This window comes from Lolium rigidum, chromosome 5 (genome assembly GCF_022539505.1).
Source record: "Lolium rigidum isolate FL_2022 chromosome 5, APGP_CSIRO_Lrig_0.1, whole genome shotgun sequence".
Classification (NCBI taxonomy): Eukaryota; Viridiplantae; Streptophyta; class Magnoliopsida; order Poales; family Poaceae; genus Lolium; species Lolium rigidum.
Window position 1 is genome coordinate 52,608,234 of NC_061512.1, and position 23,414 is coordinate 52,631,647.

Genomic DNA, 23,414 nt, shown 5'->3' on the forward strand with positions numbered 1-23,414 from the left:
TTGAGCCGTCAAACATCAATATTCTTCTGGTGCTAAAGTAATGTTAGTGTTTGTATGAACCTATTTTTCTACTGGAGTTATATATAATGCCACTTTGTAAACATTATTTTATCTGGTGCTAAGTAATGTTAGTGTTTGAGCCATTGAATGTTATATGGGTACCTCTAGTGCTAACTAGAGTTGGTGTTTGTATGAACCTATTTGTGTGCTGCTAAGTAAAGCTTGTGTCTGTTATAACCTATTTGTGTAGTGAAGTTATATATTGTTATTCACTTTGTAAACATTATTATTTTATTTGTTGTAATGTGAACCTAAGATGAACAATTTGTGTGTATCCACTACTAGCTGTCTTGGTTTAGAGGGACTTGAGAGAAAAATGCCACGTTCGCATTGATCGAGCATTGCATTGCACCGTTTTTTCTTTCTTTATCCCAACAGTAGATAACACCAATACAGTTTAAAACTGCAAGATTTTCAAGCACACAAGTTGGTGGCCGATCTTTGCAGGCAGGCTAAGTGATATGGACAAGTCAAAAACACGAGGCAGGAGCATATATCGGTGTACTATTTCTCAAAGAAACTTTGAAGCTAGTAGTTCTCAAGAATGCTTTATCTTGTATCTTCTTATTCGGAGATAAATGGTCTTCCAAGAAATGGAAAGGGATGCATTCAAGACAAATAAATTGTTGTACTGTTCCAGCCTTGGACCATTGTATGTTTGATCTGGCTTCATAATAGCACTACTGGCAAATTAAAGGGATACAAGGGGATTACTGTATTGTTATTCAAGTAAAACTCATGCTAGATCAAGTTCTCATTTACTCATCATTCTGCATCCTCTGTTTTGGCTCTATCCGGATATTACAGATGGAACGGAGGAAATATACAACCATGAAGCAATTAAAGAGCAAATGATTTATTTCTCTTGCCAAGAAAAGATGGAAACGTCCCACAGCCTCAGAACATGTTTCAATTAGGAAGGAGGGGAGAACCAAAAAGAGGAGACCAAACTACATACTGGCTGGGTGGCTGGTAGAAGAAGCAAGTAACATCAAGAAAAAACATAGAAGAAGCTTTTGAAATCAGGAGCACAAAGCTCCTACCCATCAACCACAATTCACACAAAAGAAAGCAGGATTGAAATGCTATTAAGCAAATACCAATATTGCTTTTTTTTTCTTTATCGAAAAAAATACCAACATTGGATACTTCCGAAGCTCTTGTTTTTTGTCAAGCTGTTTCTCTAGGTCTGTTCAACCCTTGACTCCACGACTATGGATCGGTCTCGTGTGGGGGTCCTAGTAGTCGACGTCATCACATAATCTCATTTCAGCCTCGTTTGTCCATGTGAAGCGCGGCAGCTGAATGAAGCAACTATATCTCAGCAAAATCTTGTCTTAATATAAACTCTACTGAAGTTTTGTACTACCTCTGTCCATTAGTGGGAGTCGAAAATTTATCTAAATTTGAATATATCTAGACACGTTTTAGGTGAAACTTAAAACCTGATCCCGATGCATATGCACCCGGTATATATAAAACTTGTTTCAAAAAGTTAGAAAATTTAGAAAAAAAATCGCATGTAGAGAGACATGTTCTACGTGTGCACGTAAAGTTTCACATAAAACCGATAATTTTTGTGTCCCGTGTAAAAAAGATAAAAAATTATCTCGAGAAATAGATCATTGTAGCACAAAAAATTTATGTTTTTTTACACAGGGCACAAAACATGTCGGTTTTTGGTGAAGCTATTTTGTGAGCATGTAACATGTCAAGATATACAAGAAGCATTTTTTGTATTTTTTAAACATTTTTAAATATGTTGAAAATGCATTTTAAATCATATGCAACCGGGTGCTGAAACACCCTATCCCACTTTTTAGAGCATAAATACATCCAAATTTAGAGAACCTATTAAGAACCTTTATAGACGGAGGGATTATTATGTTCCATATTGTATCCGGCAATTTTTTTTGTGTCAATGTTATCTGATCAATAAAGCGGTGGCGCTCTCCTTTCCCGCAAGATGATGTTGTGTTGCTCATTGTACCACGCCCGCGTCTCGGCGTCGATCGCCGATGTGTCAGCCATTAAAAGCGCTAAGTCTTCTTTTCACTTCTTCACTGCGATATTTGCTTTGAGAAGCCCGATCTTTACTTCTTGCTGGTCCAACATCACCGACCACCTTGCATTGGACTTCTCCTACCTTGCTGCCACAAGAGTGGCCTTGTGTTCTTCCCTCATGATTGAAGGCGTTCAGCGGCCGGCACCCCCATCCATTGCCATCTTTGCCGCCTTGTTCCCAATGGGGCGCCCCTCCGAGGCCTCCGCTGCCACCGCGCTTGAAGCCGCCTTCCTTAGCCTTGGAGAGAGCCGCCTAAGTCAAGTTCCAATTCTTGGAAGTCTCGATCCTTTTGAAGACATGGATGAAATTGAACTCGAAGCCATTGTTATCATGGCAGTAAGCTTGGAGCATTTGAAGAAAACTACAAGGAAATTAGCACAATATTCACAAATGTACCAATGCAAATCGGTGAGGCTATGAACAAAATGCGGCTTATGGAGGTACCGCTAGCGGCATGCTTGATGATCTCGGTTTGGATGCTAGGCCACTTGTTGCAACATCCTTGGATGATACCCCAATGGTTTGACATGCTGGATTGGTTGAAGTGAGGATCAACATGTTTGTGCTCGTTAAACGCCACCTTCACCCTCGCCCAATAGGTCTCCAAGTTGGTTCGCGCCGGTGAGAGGGTCCATGCTTACCACCTTCCATGTTTTGGAGAGGCATTCGTCCTCCTTGGACCTCCACCTTGGGCCTCTGTCCGTGGTTCCTGCCTTCTTATTCCCGGCCGGCGCTATCTTCTTTTTCCCGGCTGGCCGGTGCGGGAACCGGTGGCTCCTCCTCTTCTTCTTTATCCTCATCTCCCCACTCCTCATCTTGCTGGCGTAGGCCAAGTACTCCTCTTGCATGTATGCCGAATGTGACCCGGTTTGGATGAGCTCGTGCATGATGGAGTCACCCTACGACATTCCACTGAACACGATGTAGATGTCATGGCCGACATCGTCACACTGCTGCGATGCACCAGCTCCTCAAGCACCTGCACCGCCTGTCGGGAGAGGGGCGCGACGCATGGCCGGCGAGCCATCGTACGAGGCATTGACGTCTTGTGGCGTGAGTCCGGTGAGGAGGCGCTCGTCGCTGGGCGTCTTTCGTTCTGGCGTGAAGTAGGAGTTGGGTTGAAGCCGCAGTGGCGATCTTTGTCGGTGTAATCGGGTGGCAGTAATAACCCGGGGGTAGCTGGCGTGTTATTTCCCGGCAAGGAGACGCTTCTTTGGCTCGCCCAAAGGCCGACACGTGGTGACGATGAAATCGCCTCCAAGATCTTGCGCATCCCCGACTTGGCATTTTTCTCCTTCGCCTAGGCCTCCCTCCCCCACCTATCACTAGAGATGTCCGATGCCCACCAGGCAATGGTCCACCCGGGCAAGTGCTACTTCTCCGCCCTCGGCTTCTTCACTTGCAGCGTGGCGGCTTCGTCGACTGTGTGAGGGACGACGAATTTCCTCGATGACACCTGGGCGGAGGGGGAGGGGGCAAAAAGTGGCGACGAGCGGTATGGAGAAGTGGCAGGAGTGGTGGTGGCAATAAATGATATATGGAGGATAAAAGGGAGGGAAATATAAATTTGGAAAGGAATGTGTCCCCACTCTTGCCGACATGACTCGTTTGGCCGCTTTTCAGCCCCATTCGGCGCCCCCGCTAGCCCCCTCCCCTCCCGTGGGTTGGGTGTGGCTTGGAAGCGTCGGACGAAAAAACGGCCTCTCCCAATACAAAAATGAATTTACGGGAGTCGGCTGAATGAAAAATTGGCTCCAATGTGATTTGCTGGCCAGAGTTTGGTTGCTCGTAGATTTTCCATGCATCTGGGGGACATAGCTCCATAGAAGCTATAGGAGGTCATGCGACCTAAAAGTCACGTTGTGCAATTAGATTGGTTGCCAACAAGTTGTTTTGAGCATCGTAGCAGAAGCCCATGCCCCGTCATTTGGTTGGGCATTTTTCTGTTTCGCATTATCGGGCTGTGTTTGGTTACGAGCCGTTTTCCTACGGTTACCACATCCGATTCATGGCAAGCTTACCAAAGCGATTAACACTGCATACAAGGTGCTCGTCATAATAGCATTTGAGGCAGGGCTAATATATAGCACATAATCATAAACATAGTTCTAGCATTGGATTAGATTGTTGCACCACGAGTCTAGGAATAACTTCTCGTGATGCAACACAAGTTCATCAACCCAAGGGGTTAGTACATACCTCCTCGTCGTACCTCTCTACCACCAAAAATATACATACTTGCATCAGTTTTCATCAAACCTAGCTACTCCCAAAATATACATCATCGTCATGATGTTCATCACTGTCATCAACACCAGAACGAGCACCACAAAAAGAACCCAATACTCGGGCTCCTTAAAGGTAATACTTCTTCATGAAGGTAGTAAACCAGGGCATCCTGCACTCAAGGCTCATCGCAAGGTACCTGGTGGCTTGTGCCTTGTGCTCCATGAGGTGGCTAAATTCATGGTAGATCGTAGTGGGAGAGATGGGTGCTTGCGGAACACGCCAGGCGTAGATCATCTTCATCTGCATAGTTCGCTATGGGCTTGTTGAGAAGATCACCATCCCTCGGGTCAGTCTGCAAACAAGAAGATAGTTAGCTCACCGTCTTATCATACCTTACGATTGAGTGCATGACTGTAAAAATAGGTGCATTGATCGAATCATAATGTGTGGGCAAAGTAGGTTTCGTTGCCTATTCGACGGTACCCCGGAGGAGGGATCCTCACGTAGGGAGGAATAAGTAGGGGCCATAGGACGGAGAGCATGCACTCGTGACGGTGGTACGCGATTTACCCAGCTTCGGAACACTCATGTTGTTACAATGAGTTGTGGTTGTGCCTCTAGGGCTCCCAGGATCCGGCTTATATAGGCGCCAAGATCTAGGGTTTCTACGGAGAGTCCTAGCCGGAATACAAGATGTCTAATTACGGAATATACATTGCCGTGCACGTCACGGATCCACCTAGATCTAATCTTGTCATCATGGATCCGGATACTTCATGGACTGATACGTCTCCGACGTATCGATATTTCTTATGTTCCATGCCACATTATTGATGATATCTACATGTTATATGCACATTTTATGTCATATTCGTGCATTTTCTGGAACTAACCTATTAACAAGATGCCAAGGTGCCAGTTCCTGTTTTCTGCTGTTTTTGGTTTCAGAAATCCTAGTAACGAAATATTCTCGGAATTGGACGAAATCAACGCCCAGGTTCCTATTTTGCCCGGAAGCATCCAGAACACCCGAGAGTCGCCGGAGGGGGGCCACACAGGCCCCAGATGATAGGCCGGCGCGGCCCAGGCCCTGGCCGCGCGGCCCTATGGTGTCGTCGCCCCTTCAACCTTCTGACGCCGCCTCTTCGCCTATATAAAGGTCCCAGACCTAAAACCTCGAGACGAAAAAGCCACGGTACGAGAAACCTTCCAGAGCCGCCGCCATCGCGAAGCCAAGATCCGGGGGACAGGAGTCTCCGTTCCGGCACGCCGCCGGGACGGGGAAGTGCCCCGGAAGGCTTCTCCATCGACACCACCGCCATCTTCATCAACGCTGCTGTCTCCCATGAGGAGGGAGTAGTTCTCCATCGAGGCTCGGGGCTGTACCGGTAGCTATGTGGTTAATCTCTCTCCTATGTACTTCAATACAATGATCTCATGAGCTGCTTTACATGATTGAGATCCATATGATGAGCTTTGTATCGCTACTAGTTGTGTGCTACTCATGTGATGTTATTAAAGTAGTCTATTCCTCCTGCATGGTGTAAATGTGACTAGTGTGTGCACCGTGTGGTTCTTGTCGTAGGCTATGATCATGATCTCTTGTAGATTGTGGAGTTAATTATCATTATGATAGTATTGATGTGATCTATTCCTCCTTCATAGTGTAATGTGGACAGTGTGTGCACTATGTTAGTTCTTGGTTTATTTTGCAATGATCTATTATGCTCTAAGGTTATTTAAATATGAACATTGAGTTGTGGAGCTTGTTAACTTCGGCATTGAGGGTTCGTGTAATCCTACGCAATGTGTTCATCATCCAACAAAAGAGTGTATGTAGCACATATGAGAAAGAGTTATTTATTATGCGATCAATGTTGAGAGTGTCCACTAGTGAAAGTGTAATCCCTAGGCCTTGTTCCTAAATACTTCTATCGCTGCTTGTTTACTGTTTTACTGCGTTACTACTGCCGCGTTACTACTGCTCATACTTATTTATACCACCTGTATTTCACTATCTCTTCGCCGAACTAGTGCACCTATTAGGTGTGTTGGGGACACAAGAGACTTCTTGCTTTGTGGTTGCAGGGTTGCATGAGAGGGATATCTTTGACCTCTTCCTCCCTGAGTTCGATAAACCTTGGGTGATCCACTTAAGGGAAAACTTGCTGCTGTTCTACAAACCTCTGCTCTTGGAGGCCCAACACTGTCTACAAGAATAGAAGCACCCGTAGACATCAAGCTATTTTCTGGCGCCGTTGCCGGGGAGGAAAGGTAAAAGGTACTCACACTCCGGATCTCGGCTACTAAGCTATTTTCGCCGTTGTAAGTTCTCGAAGCTATTTCCTTTAGATCCTGCAATTGCATCTTTTTGTTTCTTGTTTACACTAGTTAGGCATAATGGACGACAATGAGCTTCTTATTCTATTTCCTGATTTAAGACATGGATGGTTTGATCCGAAAATTAAGAAACCCATGGAACATATTAGCATGAATACTTTGAATACCATTGTTGCTAATGATATGGAAAATTCTAAGCTTGGGGAAGCTGGTTTTGATGAGCATGATATTTTTAGTCCCCCAAGCATTGAGGAGAAAATTTTCTTTGATGATACTTTGCCTCCTATTTATGATGATTATAATGATAGTAGTCTTTTGTTACCGCCTGTTATGGAGGATAAATGTAAGGGTACATTGCCCCTATGTGTGGTTTTGGTAATTAATGACAACCCCTATGGACTAATGTTTTCATTGAAGTTTATATGAAGGAATATTCCATAGGTACTACTTGTACTCCATGTGTTGGATTCAAGTATGGATGCCATGAAGATAAAGGTATATCTTGTGTATTGGCATCAAGATCATCGGTATGAAGATACATATGTGATATGATCAAGAAGAAGAAATGAAGATGGAGTTCTTATGTGGAACTCAATATTAGCCATGCTCTATCTTATGTGAGTATGATAAGATACAAGGATTGAGTTGGGCAAGTTCAAGATGAGCATCTCAAGTGGATCACATGCTTGAAGCTTGCCGTCCATTTGGTGATAATGGACATGTGAAGATGTGCATCAATGGAGCTTTCCCATCATAGTGTATGGGGGAGTATTTGTGAGTCTTCACGAAGCAACATTGATCAAGTGAGGCATTCCGGCTTGTGTAGAGCTTGAAGAGTTATCATCAAGATCAAGCGGGATGCGCAAGGCAAAGGTATGGCCTTGCTAGGTTTTCCTTTTACCGGTCTCAAGGTGGATGTTGGGAGACCGGATTATAGGATAGATAGCCGCACTATTAAGAGGGGCTTTCGGTTGAGTAACTTGATCACATCGTCTTAGGGAGCTCAATCCTTTGCATACTTTGCATTATTGCTTCTTGGTGTTTCTCTGTGTGAGGTTCTTGTGCTTGTTGCTAGCTTTACAACAAGCCCAAGTTCATCGAAAACGGAATCCGCATGCATCTTCTATTGCGTTTTCGAGTTTGGACGTCTTCACCGTTTCTTGACGGTGGGAGACTCCCTCTCTAAAATCATTTAAAAATGTTATGTGAGGAGTCTCCATATTTCCAGTTTTTGTTGGGGTTCTATTCGTCGTTACCTTTCCAACAAAATTGGTTTCATGTCATTCGGGGTTCGGGAGCAATAGTTATTAAAGAAAAAGGAAAAAGGAAATGGAGAAAAGAATAAAAGAAAAAAAGGGGAATGGGGCAGCCGGCCGGACCGGCCCAGCCGCCGGCCCACCCGGTCGAAGACCGGCCCTGGCACCGGTGCCATCCGGCCGGGATCCAGGGGCATTTTGGCCTGTGACCGGCCTCGGGCCCGGTCCGCAACCGGCCTACCCGGCGCTGCCCCCGGCCCAACCGGGCGCGCGGCCCGCTCGCCTATGCGCCGCCCACGCGCTGCAGGCGAGGCCTGCTCGCCCGGCGCGGCTCGCTCCACTCCGCGCGGCCCACTCGCGTGGCCTGCTCCCCAGCGCGGCCTGGCTCCGCGCCGCCCGTGCGCTGCTGGGCCGCCGCCGGCCCACGCGGCCTGGCTGCCCCCGCGCGGCCTGAAGGAATTCGGCCGCCCAGCGCGCTTTCTGCAGCGCCCGGTCGGTGGGCCGGTCCGACCGGGCAGGCCACCGGCCTCTCCGGCCCAGGCTCCGGTCGGCCGGCCTGCTGACCGGCTGGGCTCTTTTTTAGCTCGTTTTTTTATCCGTTTTTCACCTGGTTTTTTCCCCAACGGTTATTTTTCTCCCTAGACTATAAATAGCCCTTCTTCCACCTTGAGCAACCAGTTCTTCCCATTCTCTCACCTCCATTGTTGCTATTTGAAGAATTTGCTCTCCCCCTTGATTCCTCCAACCATTCTTGCTCATATTTGAGGATTTGAGAGAGGAGATCTAGATCTACACTTCCACCAAACCATTTCTTCTCTAAGTGAGGGAATCTCTTGGGATCTAGATCTTGGAGTCTTTGGTTGACTTTCTCCCTTGTTCTTCCTCTCCAATCTCATCCTAGCATTCGTTGCTTTGGTGGGATTTGAGTGTGAAGAACTTAAACACCTCCGGTGTTCTTGCTTTGTATCATTGCATAGTGTTGAGCTCTCCACCACGATTTGTTCGAGTGAGAGACCGTGAGCTTGTTACTCTTGGAGGGTGACCTCCTAGTTGGCTTGGTGATTGGTGCTCCGGTGATCTCTTCAAGAAGATTGTGAAGAGGCCCGGGCTTCTCCTTCGTGGAGCTTGTGAAGTGGTTGTGGAGCTTGCCATCTCCGGAGCGGAGGAAAAGCTAACCATAAGGAAAGGGCCATTATCCTTCGTGGGTGTGGTTCGGAGAATAGGGTGAGCCTTCGTGGCGCGGGGAATCCTTCGTGGGACCTCCACTCCTCCAAACGTGACGTACCTTGTTGCAAAGCAAGGGAACACGGGAATACATCCTCGTCTCCGCGTGCCTCGGTTATTTCTATACCCGAGCTCTCTTTCCTTGTGATAGCCATCGTGCTTGAAGTACATATATCTTGCTATCACTTGTGCTACATATATCTTGTGCCTATCTTGCTTAGCTCTAGTTGCTATTGTTACACTTAGTTGAGCTTAGCATATTTAGGGTTTGTGCTTGTAAACTAAACGATAGTTTAATTCCGCATTCATACAAGACAAATCCGCAAGAGTTTGTAATTGCCTATTCACCCCCCCTCTAGGCGACATCTCGATCTTTCAATAAATTTGATTATGATTACAATATGCCTCCTATATTTGATGATGAGAATAATAATGATAGCTACTTTGTTGAATTTGCTCCCACTATTACTAATAAAATTGATTATGCTTATGTGGAGAGTAATAATTTTATGCATGAGACTCATGATAAGAATGCTTTATGTGATAGTTATATTGTTGAGTTTGCTCATGTTGCTACTGAAAGTTATTATGAGAGAGGAAAATATGGTGGTAGAAATTTTCATGTTACTAAAACACCTCTCTATATGCTGAAATTTTTGAAGCTACATTTGTTTTATCTTCTTATGCTTGTCACTTTGTTCTTCATGAATTCATTTGTGTACAAGATGCCTCTTCATAGGAAGCATGTTAGACTTAAATGTGTTTTGAATTTGCCTCTTGATGCTCTCTTTTGCTTCAAATACTATCTCTTGCGAGTGCATCATTAAAACTCGCTGAGCCCATCTTAATGGCTATAAAGAAAGAACTTCTTGGGAGATAACCCATGTGTTATTTTGCTACAGTACTTTGTTTTATATTTGTGTCTTGGAAGTTGTTTACTACTGTAGCAACCTCTCCTTATCTTAGTTTTATGTTTTGTTGTGCCAAGTAAAGTCTTTGATTGTAAAGTGAATACTAGATTTGGATTACTGCGCAGAAACAGATTTCTTTGCTGTCACGAATCTGGGCCTAATTCTCTGTAGGTAACTCAGAAAAATATGCCAATTTACGTGCGTGATCCTCAGATATGTACGCAACTTTCATTCAATTTGGGCATTTTCATTTGAGCAAGTCTGGTGCCTCGATAAAATCCATCTTTACGGACTGTTCTGTTTTGATAGATTCTGCCTTTTATTTCGCATTGCCTCTTTTGCTATGTTGGATGAATTTCTTTGATCCATTAATGTCCAGTAGCTTTATGCAATGTCCAGAAGTGTTAAGAATGATTGTGTCACCTCTGAACATGTTAATTTTTATTGTGCACTAACCCTCTAATGAGTTGTTTCGAGTTTGGTGTGGAGGAAGTTTTCAAGGGTCAAGAGAGGAGGATGATATACTATGATCAAGAAGAGTGAAGAGTCTAAGCTTGGGGATGCCCCCGTGGTTCATCCCTGCATATTTTAAGAAGACTCAAGCGTCTAAGCTTGGGGATGCCCAAGGCACCCCCTTCTTCATCGACAAATTATCAGGTTCCTTCTCTTGAAACTATATTTTTATTCGGCCACATCTTATGTACTTTACTTGGAGCGTCTGTGTGCTTTTGTTTTTGTTTTTGTTTGAATAAATGCTTGTGTGGGAGAGAGACACGCTCCGCTGGTTCATATGAACACATGTGTTCTTAGCTTTTAATGTTCATGGCGAAGGTTGAAACTGCTTCGTTAATTGTTATATGGTTGGAAACGGAAAATGCTACATGTGGTAATTGATAAAATGTCTTGGATAATTTGATACTTGGCAATTGTTGTGCTCATGTTTAAGCTCTTGCATCATATACTTTGCACCTATTAATGAAGAAACACATAGAGCTTGCTAAAATTTGGTTTGCATAATTGGTCTCTCTAAAGTCTAGATAATTTCTAGTATTGAGTTTGAACAACAAGGAAGACGGTGTAGAGTCTTATAATGTTTTCAATATGTCTTTTATGTGAGTTTTGCTGCACTGGTTCATCCTTGTGTTTGTTTCAAATAGCCTTGCTAGCCTAAACCTTGTATCGAGAGGCAATACTTCTCATGCATCCAAATACTTGAGCCAACCACTATGCCATTTGTGTCCACCATACCTACCTACTACATGGTATTTCTCCGCCATTCCAAAGTAAATTGCTTGAGTGCTACCTTTAAATTTCCATTCTTCACCTTTACAATATATAGCTCATGGGACAAATAGCTTAAAAACTATTGTGGTATTGAATATGTACTTATGCACTTTATCTCTTATTAAGTTGCTTGCTGTGCGATAACCATGTTTCTGGGGACGCCATCAACTATTCTTTGTTGAATATCATGTGAGTTGCTATGCATGTCCGTCTTGTCTGAAGTAAGAGAGATCTACCACCTTAATGGTTGGAGCATACATATTGTTAGAGAAGAACATTGGGCCGCTAACTAAAGCCATGATTCATGGTGGAAGTTTCAGTTTTGGACAATATCCTCAATCTCATATGAGAATAATAATTGTTGCCACATGCTTATGCATTAAAGAGGAGTCCATTATCTGTTGTCCATGTTGTCCCGGTATGGATGTCTAAGTTGAGAATAATCAAAAGCGAGAAATCCAAAATGCGAGCTTTCTCCTTAGACCTTTGTACGGCGGCATGGAGGTACCCCATTGTGACACTTGGTTAAAACATGTGTATTGCGATGATCCGGTAGTCCAAGCTAATTAGGACAAGGTGCGGGCACTATTAGTATACTATGCATGAGGCTTGCAACTTGTAAGATATAATTTACATAACTCATATGCTTTATTACTACCGTTGACAAAATTGTTTCATGCTTTCAAAACCAAAGCTCTAGCACAAATATAGCAATCAATGCTTCCCTCTGCGAAGGGCCATTCTTTTACTTTTATGTTGAGTCAGTTCACCTATCTCTCTCCACCTCAAGAAGCAAACACTTGTGTGAACTGTGCATTGATTCCTACATATTTGCATATTGCATTTGTTATATTGCTTTGCATTGACAACTATCCATGAGATATACATGTTACAAGTTGAAAGCAACCGCTGAAACTTAATCTTCCTTTGTGTTGCTTCAATACCTTTACTTTGATTTATTGCTTTATGAGTTAACTCTTATGCGAGACTGATTGATGCTTGCCTTCAAGTACTATTCATGAAAAGTCTTTGCTTTATGATTCAGTTGTTTACTCATGTCATTACCATTGTTTTGATCGCTGCATTCATTACATATGCTTACAATAGTATGATCAAGGTTATGATGGCATGTCACTCCAGAAATTATCTTTGTTATCGTTTACTCGCTCGGGACGAGCAGGAACTAAGCTTGGGGATGCTGATACGTCTCCGACGTATCGATAATTTCTTATGTTCCATGCCACATTATTGATGATATCTACATGTTATATGCACATTTTATGTCATATTCGTGCATTTTCTGGAACTAACCTATTAACAAGATGCCAAAGTGCCAGTTCTCGTTTTCTGCTGTTTTTGGTTTCAGAAATCCTAGTAACTAAATATTCTCGGAATTGGACGAAATCAACGCCCAGGTTCCTATTTTGCCCGGAAGCATCCAGAACACCCGAGAGTCGCCAGAGGGGGGCCACACAGGCCCCAGATGATAGGCCGGCGCGGCCCAGGCCCTGGCCGCGCGGCCCTATGGTGTCGTCGCCCCTTCGACCTTCTAACGCCGCCTCTTCGCCTATATAAAGGTCCCAGACCTAAAACCTCGAGACGAAAAAGCCACGGTACGAGAAACCTTCCAGAGCCGCCGCCATCGCGAAGCCAAGATCCGGGGGACAGGAGTCTCTGTTCCGGCACGCCGCCGGGACGGGGAAGTGCCCCCGGAAGGCTTCTCCATCGACACCACCGCCATCTTCATCAACGCTGCTTGTCTCCCATGAGGAGGGAGTAGTTCTCCATCGAGGCTCGGGGCTGTACCGGTAGCTATGTGGTTAATCTCTCTCCTATGTACTTCAATACAATGATCTCATGAGCTGCTTTACATGATTGAGATCCATATGATGAGCTTTGTATCGCTACTAGTTGTGTGCTACTCATGTGATGTTATTAAAGTAGTCTATTCCTCCTGCATGGTGTAAAGGTGACTAGTGTGTGCACCGTGTGGTTCTTGTCGTAGGCTATGATCATGATCTCTTGTAGATTGTGGAGTTAATTATCATTATGATAGTATTGATGTGATCTATTCCTCCTTCATAGTGTAATGTGGACAGTGTGTGCACTATGTTAGTTCTTGGTTTATTTTGCAATGATCTATTATGCTCTAAGGTTATTTAAATATGAACATTGAATTGTGGAGCTTGTTAACTCCGGCATTGAGGGTTCGTGTAATCCTACGCAATGTGTTCATCATCCAACAAAAGAGTGTATGTAGCACATATGAGAAAGAGTTATTTATTATGCGATCAATGTTGAGAGTGTCCACTAGTGAAAGTGTAATCCCTAGGCCTTGTTCCTAAATACTGCTATCGCTGCTTGTTTACTGTTTTACTGCGTTACTACTGCCGCGTTACTACTGCTCATACTTATTTATACCACCTGTATTTCACTATCTCTTCGCCGAACTAGTGCACCTATTAGGTGTGTTGGGGACACAAGAGACTTCTTGCTTTGTGGTTGCAGGGTTGCATGAGAGGGATATCTTTGACCTCTTCCTCCCTGAGTTCGATAAACCTTGGGTGATCCACTTAAGGGAAAACTTGCTGCTGTTGTACAAACCTCTGATCTTGGAGGCCCAACACTGTCTACAAGAATAGAAGCACCCGTAGACATCATGGACCTCCATGGATCCGCCTCCTGTTCCTGAGCTGGACTTCATCCATCTTCTATCAACAACAACTGGACCATCCGGTGGGTCATACGCCACACCACCATCTATGGGTCACCCGGGCTTACCGGATCTAGACCATGTCGTTGGCATACCTTTAAAGTATACCCATAATAGTAGGCATCATCGTGCATCATGATTATTGTTGTCTCTTCACCCAGCGCACATTCTCAAGCCTTTTCACCCAGCTCACATGAACCCACCATGCTCTCTACAACCTAAGATGGATGTAGATCTATTCCGAGGAAACTAGACGGCCACAATACTTGAGAACGGACTCTGCAACATCCTTCATGCACTTCACACTGAATCCAGGTCCACTCTAACCTCTTTCTTGATGAGGCACACACCATGTTTAGAATGAACATGGACAGAGCAGGTGGCCATATCATGATGTTTTTCTTCGTCACCATGCAGAACTTATCAGGCTCTTGGGACAACGATAAGGGAGCAAACTAACAAACTCTTGGAACATAGTATGCATCAAATACCTTCCAAGCAAGAACAATAACAAGCTCTTAGAACATAGTACACATCAAACACCATGCATGCAAGAACAGTAACAAGCTCGTAGAACATAGTACACATCAAACACCTTACAGGCAAGAACACTAACAAGCTCTTAGAACATAGTACACATCAAACACTTTGCGCAAAAGCAATAACAAGCTCTTAGAACATAGTACACATGAAGCACCTTGCAGGCAAGAACATTAACAAGCTCTTAGAACATAGTACACATCAAACACCTAGTAGGCAAGAACATTAATAACAAGCTTCTTCGCCTGCTGCCATGTATAAGTTCAAAGCTGGTACAAGGAGAGCACATATACATTATAGAAACAATCCTGGTATCAACTATTGCACTTATACATCCTGCACAACAATGAAGATCACACTTTTTGCAACGGACACAAGCAAAAGACACATATCTACCTCTACCAGATGCTACATCAAGAAACTACAGCTCTAGCATAAACCAACAACCTCCAGATCTAAACAAACATGGTTGGACAAACTAAAACCTAGGATTATATGTTACTCACATCGGTCAGACAGTCAGACGAGGTGGACAAAGTCGACATGCCGGCAAGGACGAGGAAGATGACTTGCTCCAGCGGGGCTACATTGGCCAAAGAAGACCTTGTCGGTGAGAAGCTTCCATGGACGGAGAGCTCAAAAGGGGAAATGGTGGCGGGGGATTTTCCGGCGGGGCGCGACTGTGTAAATAGGGGGACAGATATCGGCGGGAGGTGAGCGAATTTCTCCTATGGGATTTTCCCGGACGCTCGCGAGCTCCCGCAATTTTTTCGCTAGCACAAGCTCGGCAAAAAAATTCCCCCGCAAATACGAGAAGAGCTTGGCTCGCCAGAAACACCCGAATCGAGCGTGCCTACTCATACAAGCTCTACCCTATTTTAACAATCGTGCGAAACAAAGAAGCGAAAACGTATGAGCATTCAAACTGCCTTTTTTTTGCATCAGCGGAACCGGAAAACAAACCAAACTTACCTACCCCGGGACTAAAAGCTTTGGGACTCTAGAGAACGTGAGTGTAAGTGGAGATGCTCTAATTCCGGGAAAGCGGCGAGTTTAAAGGAGTTGGTAGGTGTAGGTGTCACATCTATCATCCACTCCCTGCTTTGAGATTGGTGAGGATTTTGACATTTGTCTAATATAAAATAAATAATTGAAACACAGGTGAAACTTTTTTGATATTGTGAAACAGTCTGACAAAAAGTGAAACTGATGACATCATTGCTGACATCACTACGGTTTGTTTCACAAAAATATTAGTGTTTCAGTTATGTTTCAAATATATTTCACAATTTTGTGAAAAAATTAGTCAGCACATGGCTGACGTCATTAGTGACGTCACTCCGGTAGATACCGGCGCCTGTAAAAACAAGTTTTCGCTAATTCCGGGACTAAACTTGGGATACCAAACGAGACGAACTAGTGCGGAATATTCATTCAGTGGGAGGCGACGTTCCCGTCGACAGCGAGGCGCCTGTGGTGACTTCGTCAATTTCAAGATCCAATCCGCCGCTCAGTCTTCCGCAGGTGCTCATAGAGGTAGGGTGTGCGTGTGTGCGTTCATAGGGGTGAGTGTATGCGCGTGTATGTGAGCGTCTGCGTTTGTACTGTGTTTCTCAAAAAAATCGGCAGTCGACACGTAGCCCTTTGCCCCTATTGTGTCTTTGCCAAAACAAGAAACGGCACATTTCTCTCTGTCTCACCCGCCCAACTCGTCCCCTTGCTTTCCTTCTCCTCTAGGCGGCGGCGCCATGGAAGTGGACGGAGGCGGAGATGAATCGGCACCATGCCCTGGCCTCGTCCGTGGGAAGAAGAGACCGCCTTCCCCCTCAACTTCACCGGGCGATGGCGAGGGCTCACCCACCAGCGACGAGGACGACAACCCGTGGGCGGTTACCGACGACGAAGAGGAGGATGAATACCAAGGTAAGGAACCTACTAATTAACCTTCTTACTCCATACGCTTCTGTTGGGTGGTTTCTTAGTTTCGATGCCCATGTGTATCGTGATGCAATTGGGTCCTGGCTCCTGAGTTAGAAATCAAGAACGATACTTTTCTTTGGAATTTTAGTAACATAGGTGGTATCCTTTGAATTTCAACCGGTACATTGCGTTGCTGAATCGCGACTTAATCACCGCTTGAATGGCTGTTTCACTGGAACTTTTACTACAGTAATGTTATTCTTATCTGATCGAGCTGAAGTTTACTGAATTTAACCATAGTGAAGATACTACATGATCATGCATGCTCTGGACTAAGCAGCCCCACACTTGATATGAATCATGTTTTTCACTTCAAAGTTCAAACACATAGGCCTACTAGTACTACAGCCTTGGGGACTGCAATTGATTCCGAACCAATGATTTCTCAATGTGGTTCTCCTAGGTATTTTCAATCATCTAATTTATATCATCCATATCAATGTTTGATGGCGCTGGATTAATGATTTTGCATGTAGGGAAATACCGCCCTTTCACAGTTGACGATTTCCCAAGGGTTGGCACTTATGAGCAGCAATATGCATTGTACGACAATCCAGAGATTTCTCTTCGAGGCCCTTCCCTTCTCTGGAGCTTGCACGCATTCAAGCCAGAAAATGACAGCCATCCATGTGCTACCCGGTATCGGCTCAGCGATGAATCTGAAAGTTAGTATTTTCTTCTATTGCAGAACTGCCATGTCTCATTTTATCATCTAAGGAAAAGTTGAAGGCTTCTCGGTTTAGGGAAACACCATTTTTTATTATTGTATCAGCTATATATTCCATTGATATCTTCCACCATTAAGTTATACCACTCCTGTCCAGTTAGCTTAACGTGATGCTTTTATTTGGATTGGCATCACTTTCACACAGTTCTTCCAGTTCTTGGCTTTACTTCTCTCAATCGTTTGTGATCGACCAGTTCCTGAAATGGCTTGTGCAAATTTCAAATCTCAACCATCGTGCGGCGAAACGATGATGAGGAAGAGCTCTTGCCTGCAGCAACTCTGCCAGGGACGATTATGCTAGAGAGCATCACCTACAGCAGCGATGACTGTCTTGTTTGGCTTATATGATGTGCCACTTGTGACTTGTCCAAATTAATTTCTACTGTCATGGAGCTCAAACAAAAGGACAAGATGAACATGGTTAGGCTTAACCTTGAAAAGAATTTGTATGGGTTAACTCTGTGAATTCAAAATTCATATTTTCCCCCATAGATCTTTTAGTGCAACAAATAAAATACTCAATGAAGGTGGACAGAATGTTTTCGTTCCATAATAGCATAACATTTTGGCAGTATTGACCTAATCCGGTAGCATTTGTTAGTATCGTCTGATGGAGCCAGCCTTTTATTTCTCATCATGTATTACTGATGACTGTAAATCTCTGTATATACCTGATGCTTTGTTTGTTGATTTTTGCAGTCAGTGTCAACAACGTTGGGACCATTGATTGTTCAAATGAATGTCGTTGTCGTCCCATGAACTTGCTCCAGTTCATTGATCTCAAGATAGCTGGTTATCACCATCCCCAACCTGGATCTGCTAAAATATTTGGTTTTTTCGCAACACGGGATCGTGTCGAACCTTTGCGCAATTATGTCTACAGGCGGGAGATTGACAATTATGAAGCTGTAACTGTGAAGCCGAAGACGGTAATTTTTCTTTCAAACTTGCAAGTTGCTAGGTGTATGCTTCCTTTATTGTTCTGAAAATACCTATGCATGAGATTGCAGCATCATATTAAAGCTCTATAAGTAGAACTAGCATAGTGGCCCTCGCAAATGCGAAGGCATCACTTTACTTCTCTTGAAATTATTTGAAATATAAATTTATAATTTCATAGACATACATGTCGTGAGGTTGGAAGCTAATAGTTCTATCTTAGAGTATCGTAAGAAAACATGCATACACATTTAATTTGTGTCTTAATTATTGATATGTCAAAGTACAATCTCAATGAACTTTTTGGAATTTAATTCTTTTATACGACACGTCTCAAATATCTCTCCATCTTGACCAGATTCTAAAAGTTATGATCAATCATAGATTCTCAAATATCTCTCCATCTTCAAACCCCAAGAGTTTAAACCTATAAGATTTATAAAAAAAATTAAGTTTTATTGGGCTCTATTCTATTTGTACTTGCTCTATTTGTATTGGTTAAGTAGGCCATTGTCATCTGCGCAAAATTATATTTAACTTATAAATTCAATCGTCTCATCATCGTTTTGCATATATAAACGGTTTTCTTATGTGATAAAATTCTTTACCTTATTTTACTCTTCTCTCAAATGTATCTCTATTATAAATTTTAAAGTAATATTTTAAAATATCATATATTCAGGCATCTACTTCCTTCACTACCATATCAAAAGGGAATTTTATTTCTAGTTTGATCTTCAATGTTCTATGTTTTTAGATATGTGTTCTTCCCACCTTAAGGTCTCTTAAGTATGTACAACGGTGTCCTCCCTAATTTGTATCAAAATGGCATGCACACACAAGCGTGTTTAATATGTTTATAGCGAACCGGTTATTCTGAATTGAATTTCTAGTAACATGTAATCTATCAATTTTTCTAATCCATCCATTTTAAAATATATGGAATATTTTGTACTTCGAGGTTTGGTATTTGGCAAGAACCTGCTCCACTTTAGTTGCATGGATTTTAAATAATGTAACCGATGTTAGAATAATAAAAATGTATCTTAAATCCACGTTTGTTTTCTTGTTTTCTGCAGTATTTAATTATACTACTTGCACTCCTGAAAATTAAATGTCAATCTGAACTTTTCCCTTTGATTGAAGAAGTAACAAAATTTAGGTTAGCACTCACCCTTGCAATGCAGAAAGTGCAGCCTCATGCCTTATTCACTCCCTCGAATTGTATTAAAAATTAGTACACATGAATATTCATATGGAATTTGCAGATCAGCATGGCCTGGTCGTGGTTTGAATTCATATTGCCATGCTTATACTAAATGAATAACGGATTACCCACACCAGGTGTACCTCGCTGCCAAAGCTATAGCTCCATGAACCATGATCGTAGCTAAACTTCGTTTAAAATCAAAATTCTTACCTATAAGATCATCTCGGCTACATGCGCCAAGCAACGATCTCCAGCTTCAACGACTGGATACGCCATCTTGCCGCCCAAGAATCGCTTAGACCGAGCCTTGTGCAGCATGCTCTGTCCAGCGACGACCGTGTCTCCAGTCTGCTGCCGCTGCTCTCCTCCGCATGGACGTCGGCAGGCTGGATCATAGTGATCCGTGGAACTTTAGTTGTGTGGCAGTATCCAACGTTAGCCCAGAACATCCCAAAAACATAAGCTGCAGCCTTGTAAGCTTCCTCCAGCTACCAATTGGTGTCGTGGCTAGATCGGTAGCTTTAAGATCATGATAGGATTATCTTGAAGTATCCGAGCAGAGGACATTGTAGAACACAAAAACGCCCCGAAGAGAAAACTCTATCCATGATTCCATGCTCGTATTATTTTCTCTCGAGCTTTCATTGCTAGCTTTGGCAGCTTGCATCGTTGGGCATGGATATGAGATTTAACTAAGACTACTATGGGTGCTTCTATTACCGGCGCATCCCAGAACACGGCCTCACACTATTGCGTGGTAGTGGTAGATGGATCCAATTTCTCCGCCTACCCATCAGGCTACTTTCACAATGCGGCCAACGGAAGTCTTGGCAGTGTTAACTTGCCTTCTTGCACTTCACGGGATGGCAAACTGGGTTGTCGGTCTCTAAGGAGATGAGGTGGAGGAAGCCATACACGTTGTTGGCCGCGAGGTTGCGCTACTCACCTCGTAAATCTTGGGACGTCAGCGAGCATAGAATCCCAGGGTGAGCCGGCAGCGCTCACGCTAGTCCGACGCTGCTCCCGTCCGGCGCTGCTAACGACAACCGATGTTGCTAACGGCCTCCGATTATTCCTAGATGTCGATGCGTCGAACTCTTACTCATTGGCTGGCGTTTGTTGCTCCCTCGTCCCTCGTCCATCTTTCATCTCCCGGTGTCTCCAATTTTTTTGCCACAATTTATTATTTGTCAAGAGAAAAATGAAGTAGGGCTTGGTGCAGGCTCACGGATAGGAGGAAGCAAAGGGCGCATGCAAAGTCTGTCTCTCTATTTTCCTTCTTTCTTATAACGTACTAATAATGGAGTCTGTTTCCTTTTTTTCCGTGGAGGCGTGAACTCTGTTTCCTTTTTTCCCGTGGAGGCGTGCTCAGACCGTTCCGTGTCAAACCGAAAATTGTCTATTAGGGCGGTGCATGTACAACATGATAGATCATGTGTGTTCACAAAATATACGTTCGGACATGTTACGTAATTTTGTTAAATCTTAACCATTAAATTACAGATCTAAGGGCTAAAATAATTCTAATGATGTGGATTAACCTTGAGTCTCTATTTTAAACTCCTGTTTTTTGCTTTTAGTATATAATAGATGTGTTCCGTACACTTGAGATGTTTCTCAATCCATGTTATGTAGGCGATCTACTGCTAGTAACCGGTCTGTGATGTGATGGTACTTGATTCTTATTGCAGGGTATGGCACATTTATCACTGTGTAGTCCTGCTCGAGGTATCTGCATCACAAGCCATGTGCTTTTCGAATTCAGACTTTGTGTATGTACTGAAGTCCCACCTGAAAATGGGCCCAAAGACGACCTTCTGATTGAAGGATGTGCTGAATTCAGCAACCTTATGGAATCAAAATCGTTCATTGCGAATCGGCGTATTTATGGAGAGAAGTGTGGACTGGATGTGAAGTTCCTGGTGTTGATTAACGCAGTACAAGCATTTGTTGATGTTGAGATCCTCTGTGCTCCTGCAAGTGGCCTTAATCTGAATCTCTATGCCAAAACCAGTGGTTTCAGTGATGTGATTCTTCTGTACCAAGGAGTTGCGGAAGCTGGCTGCAGAATGAGTTCAGTTGTAGCAGTCGAGATACACAGTTACCTTGATCTTCGTATCGAAGGGACCCCGAAAGATGATGGAGGAGTTTCTCAGAAGCTGCTGTCTTGTGTGTGGGAGGACAGCTTTAATTCCTGCTATCATGGAATGGTGGATAAAGTTGTGAATCTCGATGAATCCACCACGGTTTCAGTGAAGATCACCTGGAGAACCGTTGATTGACACATAGCTTAGTTGCCAACGTTAATATGGGTTCCTCTAGTGCTAACTGCTAAGTAATGTTGCTGTTTGTATGAACCTATTTGTGTACTGCAACGTAATGCTTGTGTTTGTATGAACCTTTTTGTGTATTGTAGTTATGTATTGTCAGTCACTTTCTAAACATTATTACTATCTTGTTTTCTGTTAATCTAAGATGATCGATTAATGTGTATCAGCTGTCTCCTTTTATAGGAGCTTAAGATGATCAATTTGTTTGAACCTAAGATGATCAATTTGCCAGCTGGTGGTCGACAGTGTCTGTTGACCACAAGTACTCGTCTTTGCAAAGTATGAAAGAAGAAAAAGGGCACATCGAGAAATGTGAAGATGAAACTAAATAACCACACATGATCAATGACCAAGTATCAAGTGGAGGCAGCTCTACGGTAGCATCAGATGGAGGCCTCTGGAAAAGCAGGATTCCCCTAAAGATAAAGGTTTGGTTGTGGTTAATCTGGCATAATGCCATTGCCACCAAAGATAACTTACTCAAACACAACTGGGCTGGAGACAGAACAGGAATCCATCAGCCACCTCTTCTTCGGCTGTGCAGCTGCAAAGTTTGTTTGGAGTACTGTTGCTACTGCTATCAACTCTCCCATTCGTCTTGGGAGTTTTTCACAATTTTTTTGGTGGTTTCCAAAATTTGTTCCTGTGAGCCGTAACTCTCAGATAGCTGGCTTGGCAGCTATCTGTTGGGCTATCTGGAAGCTTAGAAACAGAGCCTGCTTCGAGAGGAAGCTGATTAACTCTTCCTTTGATCTGATTAGTTACGTTGTTGTATTTATGAACTATTGGGCAGGGCTCCATGGTGAAGGCGATGCAGCTGATTTAAGGGCTGGAGATGGTCTCATGCGCCTGGGCGACGGCTGGAGCAAGGACTTCACCTTCTGGAACCGCCGATCGCACCAGCCTCCTCCACCTGGAGAACAAGACTTCAGATGACAATGATGGAGGGAACGCCGCTTGATATTGCCGAGGATCTCTTCTGTTGTTTGGCTCCTTTTGTTATAGTTGATCCCTTGCTGGCTGTGCTCCAGCTTGCCGCCTCCTTCCTTTGGCTCGGCTTTTAAAACTTAGTTTGTTCTCTGGGCTGTAATATAAAACCTCCTGTTCTTGAAAGTTAGCATTAGGCGGCGCTCCCCCCCTTCTTTTCTGTATGTGATAAACTGCTGTATTTTCGTTATCCTCGATAATGAAAATTCGATCCCTGGATCGTTTGGAAAAAAAAGATCAAATGGAGGCAATTCTACGGTACAGCCCTCGTCCCCTATTCTACAGTAAGGCCTTGTTTACTTCTAGAGTATTTATGGGGATGGGAGGGGATTATTTCGTATCCCGGAAAATCCCCACTAGTCCGTTTACTTCTCCGGTTTTGAACGACATAATCCCGAGATATCCCCTCCCATCCCCTCCCATCCTCACATTTTTTGCCTAAATCAAAAACTCTTCATCATACTAGTGTATTTTTGGGGAGGGGTATTTGAGGGGATTGGGTGAACACCAAATCCCCTCCCATCCCCATACCCATTGGGAAAAAAAATACGAGAGAAGTAAACAAGGCCTAAAGCGGCACATTTCTCTCTGTCTCACCCGCCCAACTCGTGCCCTTGCT

At 43.7% G+C, this 23,414-nt stretch overlaps 1 protein-coding gene across 1 annotated transcript; it reads left to right on the forward strand.

Annotated features, from left to right (window-relative positions):
• Window positions 1–16,370: 16,370 nt before the first annotated feature.
• LOC124652100 lies at window positions 16,371–21,812 on the forward strand. Its single transcript, XM_047191126.1, has 4 exons — window positions 16,371–16,545; window positions 17,079–17,267; window positions 18,029–18,258; window positions 21,170–21,812. Exons 1-4 carry the CDS (start codon window positions 16,371–16,373, stop codon window positions 21,758–21,760), a joined length of 1,185 nt encoding a protein of 394 aa, XP_047047082.1. The 3' UTR covers window positions 21,761–21,812.
• The last annotated feature ends 1,602 nt before the right edge of the window (window positions 21,813–23,414 follow it).